At 30.2% G+C, this 17,357-nt stretch overlaps 1 protein-coding gene across 1 annotated transcript; it reads left to right on the forward strand.

Annotated features, from left to right (window-relative positions):
- Nucleotides 1-82: 82 nt before the first annotated feature.
- Nucleotides 83-16,674, forward strand: LOC129941235 (GILT-like protein 1). The gene is made up of 4 exons (XM_056049821.1): nucleotides 83-418; nucleotides 15,415-15,549; nucleotides 15,632-15,991; nucleotides 16,069-16,674. The coding sequence occupies exons 1-4, from the start codon at nucleotides 356-358 to the stop codon at nucleotides 16,237-16,239; spliced, it is 729 nt and encodes a 242-aa protein (XP_055905796.1). The 5' UTR covers nucleotides 83-355; the 3' UTR covers nucleotides 16,240-16,674.
- Nucleotides 16,675-17,357: the final 683 nt, after the last annotated feature.

Genomic DNA, 17,357 nt, shown 5'->3' on the forward strand with positions numbered 1-17,357 from the left:
AGTCATCGCCGAAACAAAAACACAGAAACAAGTCGTGCTTCATCAAGACAACCGCGGCGTATTCAGAATTAGATTTTAAATTCAACTTTAGTTGCTTACGGACGTCTCGTGAATTGTGGTCGTTCTTCTCATTTCCCCATCATCGATTGTCGTCGCTCGCTGACGCTCTATACCAAAACCAAAGGCCAAAACCCAAAGCTCAAGCAGTGTGGTTCAAAAATCTTGCTCTCCGACAAAGTGAAAATTTAAGACTTCAAAAACTAAACCAAACCGAATCAATTAAACAAAACAAATAGAAGTGAAAATTTTGATCTAATTTCGTGCTCTAAAGTTGGAAAAAAATAAATAAGAAGCTATGAAACAGCAGGTGTTTGTTGGATTTCTATTTGCACTTGTTGCAGTCTCCAGCGCGGTTAAGGTAAGTCTTATTTTTGTATAGCTTTGAAATATCTACTTAAGAGAGTGATGTATTCCATGTAGAAAAAGTGGATTTTTTCTTTTCGCTTTGAAGCACAAATTCAATCCCAACCCAACTACAGGTCACACATTAATTGACCTGGCCAGTCTCCGACTCGGCCTATACCGCTGCTGGGGCAGCGTTCATTGAACTCCCAATGAAGTAAAAGAAAATGTAGCTTTTCCTTTGTGTTTCCACTTTTTTTCCTTCTGTAACTTAACTCCACAGTAAGTCGTTGGAAAAGTAAAAACAAAGTAGGGGGGCACAGAATTGTTGAAATGTTGAGGTACGAATAACGAAGTATTGTTTACTAGAAAAACCGGTTGCTTAGGTTTTTATTAGTACCTTCATGTACATAGCTTTACAACTTATGTTTTTGTAGTCGAATGTAGGTTTGTTTTCTTTTCACTGAAGCCTGTTATACTCACAAGTGCTACCTGCAACTAAAGCTAGAGGTAGAGGCGTAGAGGTACTTAGACTTGTAATTCATAATAAGTCTCTCTGCGTAGTAAACAGGTGACGTAAGCTGTAAACATGGCTATGGCTTGGCTAAGTCAAATTTGGGTGTGGTCCTAAAATGAAAGACGCATTGTTTATGTTTTGTTTGTTTTGCTTCTAATTTGGTATTGTGCGGGTGATTTTTGTGCAATGTGGGGTCTAGTGTAGAATGCAAAATTTAAGCTTTGCTTTTTTATTTTATAGATATGGTGAACTAAATCATTAACATTTAAGATACAAGCAAGACTAAGCCTTAACAATCCAGCAAGACTATACGTTGAGAAACATTGCTACAAAATTAGTGGAAAATTTTGCCGGTTGCTAATTCTGCCATGTACTGTAAATATTTCACAACTTTAAGATCTAGATTGGTTAGAAACATTAAGTTAGTTATCTATACACAATATCTATATTTATTCCAGTTCGCAATGCTTAGAAGCTTGTTGATGGGAAATATGTATGTACTCGTACGTACTACGGTGAGTCTATACCTATACTTTTTTGAAAACTTGGTTACTGAGAAGCCGGATAAATAAGCTATTCAAAATCTTACAGATACATAGTTAACCTATGTTATTTTCTGCATAATTATTTTTGCTTAAACTGGTTTTATGCGAATAGGTATTGTGTAAGTGCCTTTTAATTTTATGAAGCTTAAGACTTTTATTTATTTAAGTAAGTCGCATGATAAACAGAAATTTTAACATGTTGACAATTTCGTTAACCCTTCTCAGGTCTTTCTCTTTGTATACTTATATATCTGAGCCATCGACATTATGAATGTATTTAGTGTAGGTATATTTAAAGTGATAAATCGTATGTTGAAGTAAGAAATTAGCAAATCTACACGAGAGAAAGCAAAAAGTGTTGCCAGATAAACTTAAACAAAATATAGAAAAAGTACAAAATTTTGTATTGTTGTCAAATTTCTTAAAGAAATCCAGAAACATAAAACACTTTGAAAAACCTCCAACAAAGCTGAATTTTGGAGGAGAGCTTTTTTTATACGTTCACATTTTTCAACAATAATTTTTATTTAAACAATAAAGAAGCTTTTTAAAAAAAAATCTATAAATCGGTTTATTACTTCCTAAAGAAAATTTAAAAACAAAATATTGGTACTTTAAAGACATTTTCATATAAATTATTTGCGCCGTCTTTGAGAAAATACGAATTTGTACTAAAATTTTTGTTTTGCACAAACATTTAAAAAAAAGAGGCTGGGATGCGATCCACACTGATAACTTCCCATCCCGTCTTGAAACCTTGAAACGTCGAGAAATGTCAACATTTTCAATTCGACAGATCGGACCGATGATAATAACTTCCTATAGGTAGTTAAAAAGTCATTGCGCCGTTTTTAATAAAATTCAAATTTGGTTTTTTTTTACCTACGAAATTGTTTGGAAAATACAATATTTTTTGTCTTAAACAGAAATTTAAAAATAGTCTAAGATCAGTGACGGATTTAGGCTTGCTGCCGCCCTAGGCCTCGTTCGATGCGCCGCCCTTTTTGATAAATTGAATTTCATTAATTTTGACCCAATGTTTTTATTTATATTTATATAATAATTATATTTATATAATAAAAATGACAGATAAATAAGTTATAAACTTAAAACAGAGAAATCATAAATATTTTTTTCAATATTAATTAATTTTAAAATTTCTTTTTCCTGGCTTTGGTCCGCGCAAAAACGTCGATTATATTGTCATAATTAATTTCTTGGGCTATTTGGATCAATTGACAGTAACGCAAGAGCATTAAGAGTCTGTCTTGGACCATGGTTGCGCGTAAATAGGATTTTACGCGTTTTAGAGTGAAAACAGATCCTTTTCCTGAACAATTTGTTGCCGGAATACTCAAAAAAATACGGAGAGCAATGTCCATATTCGGATAAACATCTCGAAGACTCCGTGAAAGCGTTGCATTGCATATTTTTTGTGCAGAGTGTACATCTTCCGTGTTTGCTAAGGAATCTTTCAGTTGAAAATGTAAATGAATACATTCATTGCCTAACGTCTCTTCCAAATCGTCTAGATACTTACTGACTAGTTTATTGGCAAGATATTTCAATTTGTTTGTATCTATTTTGGATAAATCATCAAAAAAATTAAAATTTTCGTAAAGCTTTTTATATGCACTTTTACGCCCGGACAATTGTACACTCAGAGTGTCTAGAATAGGGTAATAAACATTTGTGCGAAAATGTTCTTGTCCAGAAAAAGGTGTTCTTTCATTTACCCGTGACTCATCTGTCTGAATTCTTCTGGTTTTTTGCGATGAGTATCATAACGAAAATAATCGTGATGATAATCGGCTTTTTCTTCATAATCAGAAAATTCTCTGTCTCTCATGTCTTGAAGAAATAGAGCCAGAGAGTTATAGATCTGAACAACGGATGATAAATCAGCTTGAGATTCTTGAAGCTTCTTACTAGCAGCATTAAAACAATCTAAAATTACATTACAAACAATGACTTAATTCTGCAATTTTCGCTGCAATCCTGTAGCTTCAGCTCGCGTAGTCGGTTTTTCATCCCTGCTTTTGGAAATAAATTCCAGTGCATCAATTATTGCAGACCACTCTTTTTCTAATGCGAAACATGTATCATGTCGATCAGACCAACGATGTGTAGACATACTAAAGAAATTGTATAGTTCTAGCAAAGTAGAAAAGAAGTCGACTGCTTTTGTTACCGATTTAACTGCACATGATCCTACCAAATTTAAATAATGAGCGGCACAAGGAATGTAATCTGCTAAAGTATTAATTGTTTTGATTCGTGTCCGAAGGCCTGAATATATACCTGACATATTGCTTTTATTGCTATTATCATAAGATTGACCACGACAGTTCATTATGTCCAAACCATTATTTTCGACGGATTTAAACAAAGCATCCTCAATATCTTTAGCTTTATGGCCGATTTTTGGTAGAAATTCTAGAAACCTTTCAACAATCTCACCATTATCACGTACATATCTGATAATTATAGCAAGATGATCAACATGTGCAATATCAGCCATAGAGCCTAGAATTATAATATATTCTATATACAATTTCTTATAAAAACTAATCTGAACCAATTTTTAAAATTGATTGTCTCTTTACTATTTTTTGCCTCTAAAATGTTGGCATTTCAAAAATGTTGCCACCCTTCAAATTATGCCGCCCTAGGCCCGGGCCTCACGGTCCTAGGAGTAAATCCATCAATGGCTGAGATGCGACCCAGATAACTTCTCATCCCATCTGTCAATTTGCCTAAGACTTTAACAAAATGTTATTAACAATATTTTGTGTGAGATTAAAAATTGTTTTTCAATATCTTTCTTAATTTCTATAATACTTTAGTCGAAACCCGTTTCTTAACACTTTTTTATTAGTTTTCGTCTTTTATGAAAAAATTGTCAATTAAATTAAATTAAAGAATTTGTTTGATTTCAAGATGTGTTTTTTTTCGAGAATTTTTTGTAAGATTTTATTTTTTATATAAATTATGTGCACGACTGGATCAAACGAACTTGCTTCTGCATCTAAAGACTCTGTTTGCAAATTGAACTTTTATTTAAAGATTTGCCAAAAAAAATGTGCCTTTAAAAATTTAAGTGCCATTTAATGAATGATTTAGGCTGTAGACCCATTTTTTTTAATTCTCTACCATCGTAATGTCATATTTGTTTAAAATATCGAGTTCGAATTTTTTTACGAATGCAATACTTGCCATCTACATAGTTCCTATATGTCGCGAGTAAAAACACCGATTTAAACTTTTCAAAAAACAATTTTTTAAGATAACAACAAAATTTTGCATTGAATGAAAAATTTTGAAGTCAATATTTTCATCTGTTCTCCAAATATTCGAATCGAACATCAGTTTTTACCAATTTTGCAAAGTATTTTTTGCAGATTCTTATTTTTTTTAAATTGCAAATGGATTTTCCTAAAAAATGTTCGATATGTTGAAAACAATATTTTTCATAAGATTATTTTGAATCCAATAACTTTAATTTTTAAAAAGATAATCGAGTTGAAAAAGAATTACTCGTATCAACAAGTTTTATTAATTTTTTAGGTTCTGATTTTTTGGAAAAAAAAAATCAATTAGATTTTTGTTCGTAAAAAAATCGAGGTTTCAATTACTTTTTTTCATTCATTTTTAAGTACATTTTTTTAAAATTATACTTTTATTTATATAACATTAAATTTGATTGAAGTCGCTAGCATAATTAGTTCATGGGATATTTGGATTGGTAAAAATCCTTTTCATCCTCATTTTTCCCAAAATCCTTTCTCTATGTTATCACCTCCAAAGCAAGATCTATTAGATGCCGATATCTCTACTAGTTCCGAAAAATTGTATTCCGAACGTACGGACATACGCATACAGATACATTTCTCTATAAATCTTTGATTTAGAGAATTTGATCTTGAAACGTGGAGAAATGTCAAAATTTTCAATGCGACGAATCGGACTGAGTACAGTTACTACGTATGGAAAGTTAAAAAGTGCTTGCTCTAATCTGCTTAAAACATTAATTTTCACGTTTTAACTCAATCGTCAAAATGGTTTAGGGGCTATGACAGAGACGTACCCAATATTTCAACTTCTCTAATCTCGTTATGTCATATTTGATTGATATCTCGAGTTCGATTTTTTAAAATTTGAAATACATACATATAGTTTCATTTTGCTAGTAAAAATAGTGAAGGGATGTAAAATGGGTTTACGTCAACTTTTTTTGAAAATTACTTTTACGAACACTAAAAAGAGTTAAACTTTTTTCGTGTAGTTAATAGATTTAGCGAAAAAGGGTCGTACCTACATTTTGTGTCTATTGTAAGAACTGAAAGAATAATTATTTAATATGATACAAATATTTTTACGAAAGGTTATAGACTTTTTGTCTGAAGACATTTTTGTCTAAATCAATAAGTTTGACGTTTCGCTTAGAGAGCAGGCATTTTCAAAATTAAAATATCGATACTTAACTTCAAAAAATATTCACCATTCTTTTGCTTAAGTTTTCATTTTCTTTTGGGCGAGTATGATATTCAATTCGGAAATTACAAACCTCTTAATTTTCTTCCATATTTATATCAAAGATATTTAAGCAGCTTTCAAAGCAACACATTGCACTGGCTGACAAGGTTTTGTTCCTGATAATCAAATTGCATTTTTCGAATTTGTTTTAATACCTTGATTTCAATCGTACTTCAAAACACATGTTTAAGATTTTAATAATAAATTTAGGGATGGTATTCCGAATTTAAAAACTCTTTCTTCAATATTCAGTTTAAATGTTTACAATATTTTTCATACAATTTTCGAAAGTTGTTAGATTTCGCCTGTGGTGTAAAAAACTCTAAGAAACGAAACCATTTGGGCTTAAACGGGTTTTAGAAAAAAGGTAAAAGGGTGGGGAAGTGAACATATTTAAACAATTCAAAAATAATTTTGTAAATGGGAGTGTTGAAGATTTGGGCATATAGTTAAATCTAAATGTGGACTCGCAATCAGTTTTAAAAATTAACTCCACACTGAATATTTCAAAACAATGAAACCATTAAAGGTATAAGACTTCGTATACAGTTAAATATGGACTATTATACTATTATAAGGATAAACAGAAACTAAGTAAGACACTAAAATGATATAAATTCTATCCAAAAGACAAATATATGCTTTCTGAAAAATCATATATAAGGTATACGAGTATTATGTTATGCTTTAACTTAGCCTTTTTGGTAAATTTTAAAAGTTCACCATTTTGAAAAGCTTGTGTGATAAACAAATTTTAAGCTGAGGCTCGAATTTAAGACAACTGTGCGCTTTAAATACGGATTCTTTTCAATTTTGCCTACCAGTGTTATTTTTCAACGATAGAATTAAACAGTCTTTTCTCTATCTTTGAATTAGTTTTTAGTATTTTAGTAATTTTTCTTTTAATGGCTTCGCCTACCTTCGCGCTCAAATTTGGGCCTATTATTCAAGGATGGATTGCAAAAAAACTACACATGGTTTTTTAAAAATTCATTTTTTTATTTGAATATTCAACCCTTTGACCAGGGGCGTCTTTAGACTTTTGGAGGCCCTGGGCCAATAGTATTAGGCGGCCAAAGAAAATAGGCATAATATATTTTTTCTTTAATTCTTTAGGTTAAGTAAATAACTTTAAAATAAAATTGTGTATTATATATACATAAATATTTTTACTTTTTAAAAAGAACTAAAAAGATTTTTTTACTTTTATAATTTTATTTTAATTTAACTTCAATAGTTGAACATTTTTCCTTACAGTTGATTTTTGATAATTTTTATTGTTTTTGGTTGATTTTTAATGGTTTTATATATATTTTTTTAAATTTTATGAATTGTATTTCTTTTTATTGTTTTTATTTGTTTTTTTTAGATATATATGTAAGTTTAAGTATACAATAAAATATTATTGAAGGCATACTTTTCTGACTTTGACAGTTGAATTAAGTCATCAAATTCAATTTCCTGCAGTAATTCATTTTCAATTGAAAAAATTGACAAACTGTTTAGTTGTAGCATTATGCTTCGAAGTTCATTTTTTATCCGGTTCAATTCAAAAAATCTACAGTCAGTTTATTGAATTCTTTTTTAATACTGTACGAGGTGCAGGCTTATTACCTCAAGTTTTTCTGCATTGACATCTCTATGATATTTTGTTCGCAAGAATTTTGAAACTCTACTGAAGTCAAATATTGAAATTGACAAAAAAAGGTAAACAATGCATTAATCGCTTGATAGCAATTGGATTGTATTTTTAATTGCAAAGTAAAAGTGTCAATAATTGGAAAATTGCATCAGCTCGTTCAGACCATCATGTTTCAGAAAGGCTTTTTAGAACTCTATGTGAACCTTAACATTCATTAAATTTATTCCAGTTCCAGCGATGGATAGAAGCAGAAAAAAAGTTGTATATTTTTTGAACCACTTGAAAGAAACTTGTTGCCTCCTACACACAACCAGCCGCATGAAGGCCTAATAAGTGAAGAGAATGTGCTGCACAAGGTACAAAGGTAGCAAATTCGCACTTCTCCTTTAATCTTGCTTGCAAACCAGAATATTTTTCCTACATATTGAACGTATTATCATAGCGTTGTCCTCTGCAATCCTCTATTAAAATATCATCATTTGGTGAATGGGTAACGCTTTACAGATTTAGGATATCTTTTATAGTTTCGTCAAAATCGTGCCAACAGTTTTGAAAAACACAACTTTAGGAAAAACGCGTTTAAAGGTAAATGTTACAATGTTTTGAATAAGCAGGACGGCCGGGTTTGAGGCTCAATATCTTGTAAACCAGCAGACTTTCAATCAAACCCTTCACAGGCCAGGTTTTAGTTATGTATACATTAGAAATATGCTCCAAACATCACTGAAACTTTGGCGTGAATGAAGCTATTGTGAAATAAAATAACAAAAGCGCGCAAGTTTAAATTTTCCATATAAAATATTTTATTTCTAAAAATTCAAGGCATTAAGAGCCAATCAAATTTAGAATTGTGTTAAGTTGTTTATTTTTTTGTCATGAATATCGATTCGCTTCAATTATTATCAAATTTTATGCTAAATTTATTATCACTCTCTTCCAATTAGCAAAGGTTCGCTTGTTTTCTGTATCAAAGTGTAAACATAATCCCAAATGAAATTATATATCATATGAATTGCTTAAAATGAATCATTTGTTGATATTAATTTTATTTTCACGCAAACCTTAAAATGTCTACTACTACAGCATGTTCTCTGAACTAAAACAAATTTAAATTATTTTGATATCTGATATCCAACTTTTGACAGAAATGCAACTAGATATATGTAGTTCTTTATATTATAATTTTTTAAAACTATTTTGGATGTATTATCTACTCTAGCTCTAACGTTTGAAATTTAAACCCTCCACTGTTCTTAAATTTATATGAACTGTTCGATATCATTCTAAAGGAGATTTTATGATGTCAAGATCATAATTTAATTGAAAAAGAATTGTATTTGATTTACAATGATGCAATTGAAGAATAAAATTATAATTTGCATTCGTTTTTCCTGACACTTTGACTCTGACAAAATGATTGTTTTATTTTTCTAATAACTGAAAAAGTTGGTATTCAGTACCTACCTCACGATTTTTAATACAGGTAGATGCACATACATTTTATCTAATATACTAATAGTATATTGTATATAACGCTACTGGAAATGTATGAATCTCACATAAATCTTAAATTGCAACTTGAAAGAAAAATTAATTTACGAATGACTATCTTTTATAGTACAAGTGTGCGGTTTTGGAATTTAAATAAGAAAAAATGATCATGGTATTGTTGCTGTATACATTTTAAAATCACATTAAAATATACTCACAATGCTAATTTAATAATAGTTTCATACCTCAAGGTGAGTATGAACTCATAGCAACAAAAATGTAAACTCGTAGTTTGTATAATGGAATAATTGTGTGGTTAAATTTTTGGTACTATGGGCCATGGAAATAAAGATTGCATTATTTTTGCCAATGTGTTTTTAATTAACAAAATATAAACATTGATTTGCATGACGATGATTATGGTTGTTATTAAATCTACTTTGTGGAAATAAAAACTTAAGAAAACAAAAATAACAATTAATTATATTTAATTAATTCTTTTCTTTTATTGTTGTTATATTATAATAATTATATTTAAAATTATGTTTCAAAACAGGATTTTCTAAAAATACTTTTAATTTCTCAAGACTTATTTGTTCAATCGCTTCGCCGAAAAATAACTAGTCGACTACGAAAGTTCTATTTTCTCCATATTATAGTATGGTAAAATTATGGAGTCATTATTTGGCTTTGTAAAAATACGTAAAACATTAATTATGTTCTCAAACCACTTGTGTAATTTTTCAGTCAAGGCTTTTAATAATGGTAAACATATCTAATGCTGATGTGAAGTACTATAATTTGCATTGTCAAGGTCTATATAATAATCAAATTATGATGTTCTGACTAGATATACAATAATGTTTTCGAAAGTGTTTTGTTTGCAGTTTTATAAACTTAATTATTTGACTTACTTACTTACATTAAATTTAAAACACAATGACACCAATCAAAACACCAATTTACTTACATTACTTTTAAATATATCTGATTGGAGATTTAAATAAATAAATAAATAAAGGGTGATTTCTTAAAAGCAAAAGGAAAGTTTTTTTCAAAAATCTTTATTTTAATCGATAGTACGGCCCATGTAATTTAATGTTCGAAGATTATTTCATGCAAATGTTGATCTCACGAATAAATGCTTCAATGTTGTCTTCCAATGCCTCAATTAAAGCAAGCTTGTATGTATATGCATAAGCTTTAACATAGCCCTACAAAAAATAGTCTAAATGCGTTAAACCGCACGATCTAGGCGACCAATTGACCGGTCCCAAACGTGAAATAATATGTTTACCGAACTCGCCTCTCAATAAGTTCATTTTTGCGCGTTCTATGTGGCATGTGGCACCGTCTTGTGGAAACCAAATATCATGCAAGTCAAGCTCTTGCATTTTGGGTACACAAAAGTTGGATATCATCTCACGGTAGCGCCCACCATTCACAGTTACGTTACGATTAGCATCATCTTTAAACAAGGACGGTCCAATGATGCCACCAGCCCATACACCGCTCCAAACTGTGACTTTTTGGATGCATTGGTAGCTCTTGCAATGGTTCTGGCTGATATTCCACTCTAAAATCGACAATTCTGCTTATTTACGTACCCATCAAACCAAAAATGAACTTTCTCGCTGAACACTACTTTTCGGTAAGAAAGTGGATTCTGAACTTTCTTAACAGAGCACGCATTTAGATAATAAAATTCAATAATTTGCGAGCTTAAATTATAGATCAAATTAAAGATGTTTGATAGTGCAAAAAAAACGGAACGTGAGTCAGCTGTTTAAACCAGTGTTGCCAAAAAGATAATAGCTAAAAAATCACCCTTTACATATTACTAAAGTATAGAGAGTTGTGAAGTAATTGAATACATATTCAAATACAACAATTGAAATTTAATTAACCTAAGGAAACAATAAATTGTTAATGTGTTGACATTAATTTAAGTTAGAGGAATTTATAAATTCTAAAATGAGTTTTACTTTTGAATACCACATTCTATAATTATTATTTTTAATGTTCGTCAGCTTACGTGTTGAGGAAGACCGTAATCACCATTAATATATATTGAGGAGAGTTTGGAAGATGGTTTTTGTTCCATCTGTTGACGCTTACTACTCCCTTATGATGTTAGGACAAAAATTTGAAAAAAAAATATCCAAACAATACTGCAACTCTTGTTTCATATGTAAAGTAAAAAGTCTTATTGTTGAGTCAACTGAATAGGTACAACAATACTGGATATATTAACAACACCTATAGAGTTTTCAGTGAAATTCAATTTATGATCTAACATTTTAAGAACAATGCAGTGTTTCAAAAGCTAAAATCGAATTGCTGAGACAATAAGACAGTTTCGTACAGACAAAACAATTAAAGGAAGGTATGAAAAACTGCAAAAGAGCAGGTTGAAGACGATTTTTCTGCTCCTGGTGCAAAAACTTATTAAAGATCGAGCCATCTTAAACGAACCAAACATACGAGTACGAAAAAAAAACGATATTTGGCGAAAAACGGAAAGTTATGCGATTAGAGTTTTTTTTAAACTCAAATAAGCTGGAAAAAGAATGGTATCACGAGGTTTTTTCAGACGAATGCTATTTTATTTCAAGGGCCCAAATAAGTCAACCTTTTATTTTCACGATTTAAGAAAAAAAAGTATTATTTAAAGCTTCACCAAAGCCGTGAAGGATGTGTCCTGATATAAAGAGCTGTGAGTTATTATGGAACAGTTGACATTGATTTCGTTACATCAAACATTTCAGCAGCTTGATAAAAGTGAATCTTGGTAAAAAGTTTAAATAAATATTCTTAAAATTTTTGACGCATAAACTCAGAGTACTAACAAGATAAACCTGGGCAGAGAAGCAAAATTTGTCCGTCCTTCAATTAATGCAGTACTTGTCTGGTCTTAACCTTATTAAATATACTTAAGGATGGTTAGTACCTACAGTTACAGTTTATGAAGGCGTTGTCAGTTTCAAGACAAGCAATCTTTATCTTTAGTTTCTGCAATTAACTCAGCCTGGATTCGAAATTTCGTTGAACTTTAACAAAAGGCTGTAGAATGCAAAACAGAACTAATTTACAAAATAATTAAAGGTGGAAGTGGGTACACTACCAAACTTAACAAAAACTTGCTTTATTTTAACTTAATAACAATTTTGTTTTTGGACCCATTCAGTTGACTCGAAAAATATAAAAATTTTAAAAATAGAAAGCTTTGGAAATGATCGAAAGAAAAACTGGATGTTGTGTTTCGGTACACAAAAACCCCCAATATTTGAAAAAAAAGAGGCTGGGATGCGACCCACACTGATAACTTCCCATTCCGTCTGTCGATATGTCTTGCTTAAAAGTTTGTCTATATGTACTCGTATCAATTTTTACCAAATTTGCGTACTATTTGTTGTAGATTTTATTTTTTATGAAAAACGGACTGTTGGATTTTTATATTAAAATTACTGAATATCGAAAACAATATTTTCTGTGAAATAAAATAAGTTTGAAGCCAGTATTTTTAATTTTTGAAAAGCTTTTTGAGTCGAAAAAAAAGTTTAACAAGTTTTAGTATTGTTTTTTTAGAGTTCTATTTTTTGTAAGAAAAACTGTCAATTTGATTTTTTTTTTCAAAATTTTATCAAATGTTGAAAACAATATTAGTTTGAAGCCAATATTTCAATTTTTTAAAGATATTTGAGTCGAAAATCAATTTTTACCAACTTCTGTTAATTTTTTTTAGGTTTTTAATTTTTTGTACAAAAACTGTCTATTCAATTTTTTTCAAAATTTTACTGACTGTTAACTACAATATTTTTTGAAAGATAAAAGTAGTTCAAAGCAAATATCTACAATTTTTGAAAAGATATTTAAGTCGAAAATCAAATTTTACCAACTTTTATAATTTTTTTTTTATATATTTTGTAAAAAAAACTGTAAATTCGATTTTTCTAAAATTTTACTGAATGTTGACAACAATATTTTTTGAAAGATAAAATGAAATTTAAGCCAATATCTCAAAGTTTTGAAAATATATTTGGACCTTGAAACGTCGAGAAATGTCAAAATTTTTAATTTGACGAATCGGACCCATTACAATAACTTCCTATAGGAATTTAAAATAAAATTCAAAACTATTTCAACTACAATGTACCCTTTTCTCAGTTTCTCACCTAGCGTACCTAAAGGTAGGCACATAGGTCCTTTCGTTTTATCAGCACTATTGACAATACGGAAATGATTACAGACCATGTTTTTTCAGAAGATCATTACGTTGCATAATTCTCCTCTACAGTTTCTTAATCTGGTGGCAAAAGAACTTCGAAAATTTCTCAAAATATATTAAAGCAAATTTCATTTAACAACTTTTTCATGAAAAATTGTTAAGACTTCACATCAAAAATGTCTCCAGAAATCACTATTTTATGATTATTTGTGGACATGGACTTTTATGTGACCAAGAGCTAAGTTTACTGACCTTTATAGAAAATATAAGTTGAAGATACCTAAACAATCGGCTTTGAAAAACAATGGTAAACAAATTATCTTATCTACAAAATCAAAAATAAAAATAAAAATTCAGGGGATCAGGAGAATATAAAGAAATCAAACAATTTGATTCTAGTTTCAAAAAGAAAATTTTCAACCTACATACCTTTGAAAACACCTTGTTATGCCATGTATTTAGAAACAGGACTTCTCAAGTTGATTACAAGACTTTCGAAAAAAAAACTTCTTTTCTATGAGTGAGATTGGAAGATGATTTGAGCATGTAAAAGAACAAATGTACAGCAACATAAAGAAAAATGAGGATATTAATGAGACATTCACTGATAGATGAAGATCAAATTTAATTCAGTAGAATAACCTACAGTAAGCTCAACTACAATCTTGGTTCCAGAAACTATTTCTAGGATTTATTAAATTATGAGAAGATAATCATAACTAATCTTTAAAGTAAGACAAAAAGTTCACAACTTGAATAAATGTCCTTATAATATTAGTTTTAACGAATTCTGTACGCTGTAAAAATGAAAATCACATCTACACTTCATTTTTATATGTCCAATATTCTAAACTCAAAATATTTTTGTCTACAATAGACTTAAATCTCCTAAACAAGCATGACTGGAAAGAAAACATTAAGTACATTTTTGAAAAATATTTGCCAGTATAGATTTAAAAACTTTAAAACAATTACTCTTATTTATTTTTGTTAACCTAGGTGACGACATAGTCATGGCATTTATATTCAACATATTGTAAAAATTCTTTCAAATTAATGTAAGGAAACAAATTACTTACTAATTTCCAAAACTCTAGCGAAACTTTTAAAGATATAGTCTTCAGCTCTGAATCTTTATAAATCCATCCTTCTCTAATACAAACCGAAACAAATTTTGGAAACCGCCGACCGCATATTCCACTTGAAACATTTTTTTTTAACCAGATACATTTTAAGGTGTAAGCTACTTATGTATGTAGTTCGTAAGTCATAATAATCTATGAAGTTTAAATTGAGATAAATAAATGTTTTGTTGCCCTCAGGATTGTATTTAAAAAAAACACAGAGAGACTAATAATATTTGGATCGTTGATTTTATAAAAAAACCTAAAATTCCCCCTTTCTTCACCCAACCTTTTAGCTTGTCCTTGAACTTTCTTCAAAATAAACGTACAGATTTTTAAAAATGCACTAAAAGTGTCATCGAACTCTTAATAGCTTTAACAAAAAATGAACACCTCTTCTTTTATGCACCAAAAAAGGTTCACCAACCTTTAAATTGCTACTAACAAAATTTTTGGTTTTGTTTGTTTTTCAAAAACATAAAAGTTAATACTTCAGGTTTTTGTGAAAATTGTCATCGTTAGTTGAATATGAATATTTTGAGTACATTTTATTTGTTCTTTTTACTAAACAAAATTATGAGGATGACTAACAGAGTCCAAAGCAAACAAAAAGCACAAAACAGGTAAAATAAATACAAAATAAAGTTAACGTCTTTTGTATCTCTTGTATGTACAAAATAATAGAGATTGTTAGTCATGTTACTTTTTTCTTTTCGTAATTCAATTAGAACGTAAGATACTATTATATAAGAACCTTTTATAAATATTATTGCACCTTCTGTTTTAAACAGCTGAATAAATTGTATACAGATCGAAAAATGTCAGCTATTCTATTAGTAATGCATTATTTACATAAATTCTGTAATGCTTACATTTTAATTAAAAAAGAAACAAACACTTGTATTCATTTATTTTTAATATTTTTACAGGTTCCCGTGACTGTTTACTATGAATCTCTTTGCCCTGATAGTGCAGCCCTCATAACCCAACAAATCCATCCAGCACTCCAAGATGAACTCAAAGAACACGTCGATATAACCTGGGTGCCATTTGGAAAATCAGAGGTAAGAGTTGTTTTTATATATTCGCGCTGTAGAAACTCCAAACAATACTCACAATTTAAATTCTCACCTCCCACAACCGCAGATGCACACCCAAGGCGCCGATGTTGAATTCAGTTGTCATCATGGACCAAATGAGTGCTATGGCAATAAAGTCCATGCTTGTGCCATCAACATCATTCAGGCAAACTCCTACCAAGCTGAATTCACTAGGGAATCCCTTACTCTGGACTTCATTGCTTGCTTAATGAAGGTCGGCAAGAACTTCCCAGACAATGTCTATCCCGGTGCTAAATGCGCCCGCGAAAACCACATCAATACCTGGGCAAACATCGAAACATGTGCCAATTCCACTGAGGGAAGCAAATTGTTGCAGGAGCACGGAAAGACCACCAACCAGTTCCAGAAACCACTTACCAGTGTTCCAACTGTTGTTTTCAAGAATGTAATGTGTTCTTCTTTTGTTTTTGAATCTATTTTAGCGCTGAATTTATGTAATGTAAAATGTATTTTTATTGACAGGTGTACGAGGATGATGTACAGCAGCGAGCCTTGAAGGACTTCCGTACGACATTGTGCAGTTATATTATGGAGCCAAAGCCAAAGGTTTGCATGGCTGCTAACTCAGCTGCTGGATTAAGCATTGTTCCTCTTTTGAGTGCTGCTGTCTTTGCCTTAACAAGATTGGCTTAAGAGTTTTGTTGAGAAAGCAAACAAACAAAAAGATCGCAATTCACAATTTTGGTCTCTTAATAATAATTTTCTAAGATTCATTGTTATAGTAATTCGAAAATAGATTTTTATTTTTATAAACTTAATTTGAAAAATATTGGTAGATTAGAGTAGCTATATTATTTTTTCATTTACATATACATATTATCGTTTATTTAATTTTGTTTTCTTAAAGTATTTTTTTTTTTAAATAGAATTTACATAGTTAAATAAATGTTGTGAGCTTTAATAAAAGAAATTTATAAAAAATATTTATCAGTACAGTGAACGCGCAAAATACCATTTTACCATTTTATATCATACAACCATTTTGTGTACTTTTGTGATTTTTTGAAATTCAATTAAATAAAATTTCATATGTTTATTTTTTTTTTAAATAAAGTTTTTTTTTTTCTATATTGACATTTTATTAAGCTATAATATAACTATAGTATAACTTTCAAACTAACAGTTTACATATAAACTTATAACTATGAACGGGGATGGTTCAAAAGTAGTTTGAGGTTATAGGTGCTGATGTTGAAATCAAATGAATTTGGATTCGAATTGACCAACCGAAGTATACGTGCAAGAGGTTCGTTAAGGCCATAGGAGGTGTGATGAGTTGGTAAATATAAGAGGCGAGGGTTAAAAGAAATGGAATTATAAAGAAAGGACCAGTCATCTTAGCCAGAGAGAAGCCAATTTTTCTCCGTTCCTGTAATGAGTTGAGATTTAATAGACAAAGGCGATCACGATAAGAGGGTAAGATCAAAGGATTTTCCCAAGAAGAAGAAATCTTCGTTGGATGCTTCTTCTTCTTGATAAGTGTTTATCTTGATATGAAGACAAAATCTTGGACGAATACTCAAGTAGAAGTCGGACAAACGTAATGTAAAGCGATTTGGTTAAAAAGTTCATTGGACCATCTTTAAACAAAACCTAATGCAAAGTTGGCCTTATGAGTTTTTTCATAATTGGGAAGTACAACTTTTAGCTCACGTACATATAAAAGGCCAAGATTCCTTTTATTTTCGACTATAAGTATGGAGTATTTATGAAGATAGTGATGATGGGAAACTGTTTAAAGAGTTTTCGCA

The sequence above is a fragment of the Eupeodes corollae genome, chromosome 1 (genome assembly GCF_945859685.1).
Source record: "Eupeodes corollae chromosome 1, idEupCoro1.1, whole genome shotgun sequence".
Taxonomy (NCBI): Eukaryota; Metazoa; Arthropoda; class Insecta; order Diptera; family Syrphidae; genus Eupeodes; species Eupeodes corollae.

Coding starts and splice junctions, on each gene's coding strand:
- LOC129941235 (XM_056049821.1), top strand. CDS start 356: ATGAAACAGCAGGTGTTTGTTGGATTTCTATTTGCACTTGTTGCAGTC. Junction 15,550..15,631: donor TGCCATTTGGAAAATCAGAG/GTAAGAGTTGTT, acceptor CCACAACCGCAG/ATGCACACCCAAGGCGCCGA. Junction 15,992..16,068: donor CAACTGTTGTTTTCAAGAAT/GTAATGTGTTCT, acceptor TTTTATTGACAG/GTGTACGAGGATGATGTACA.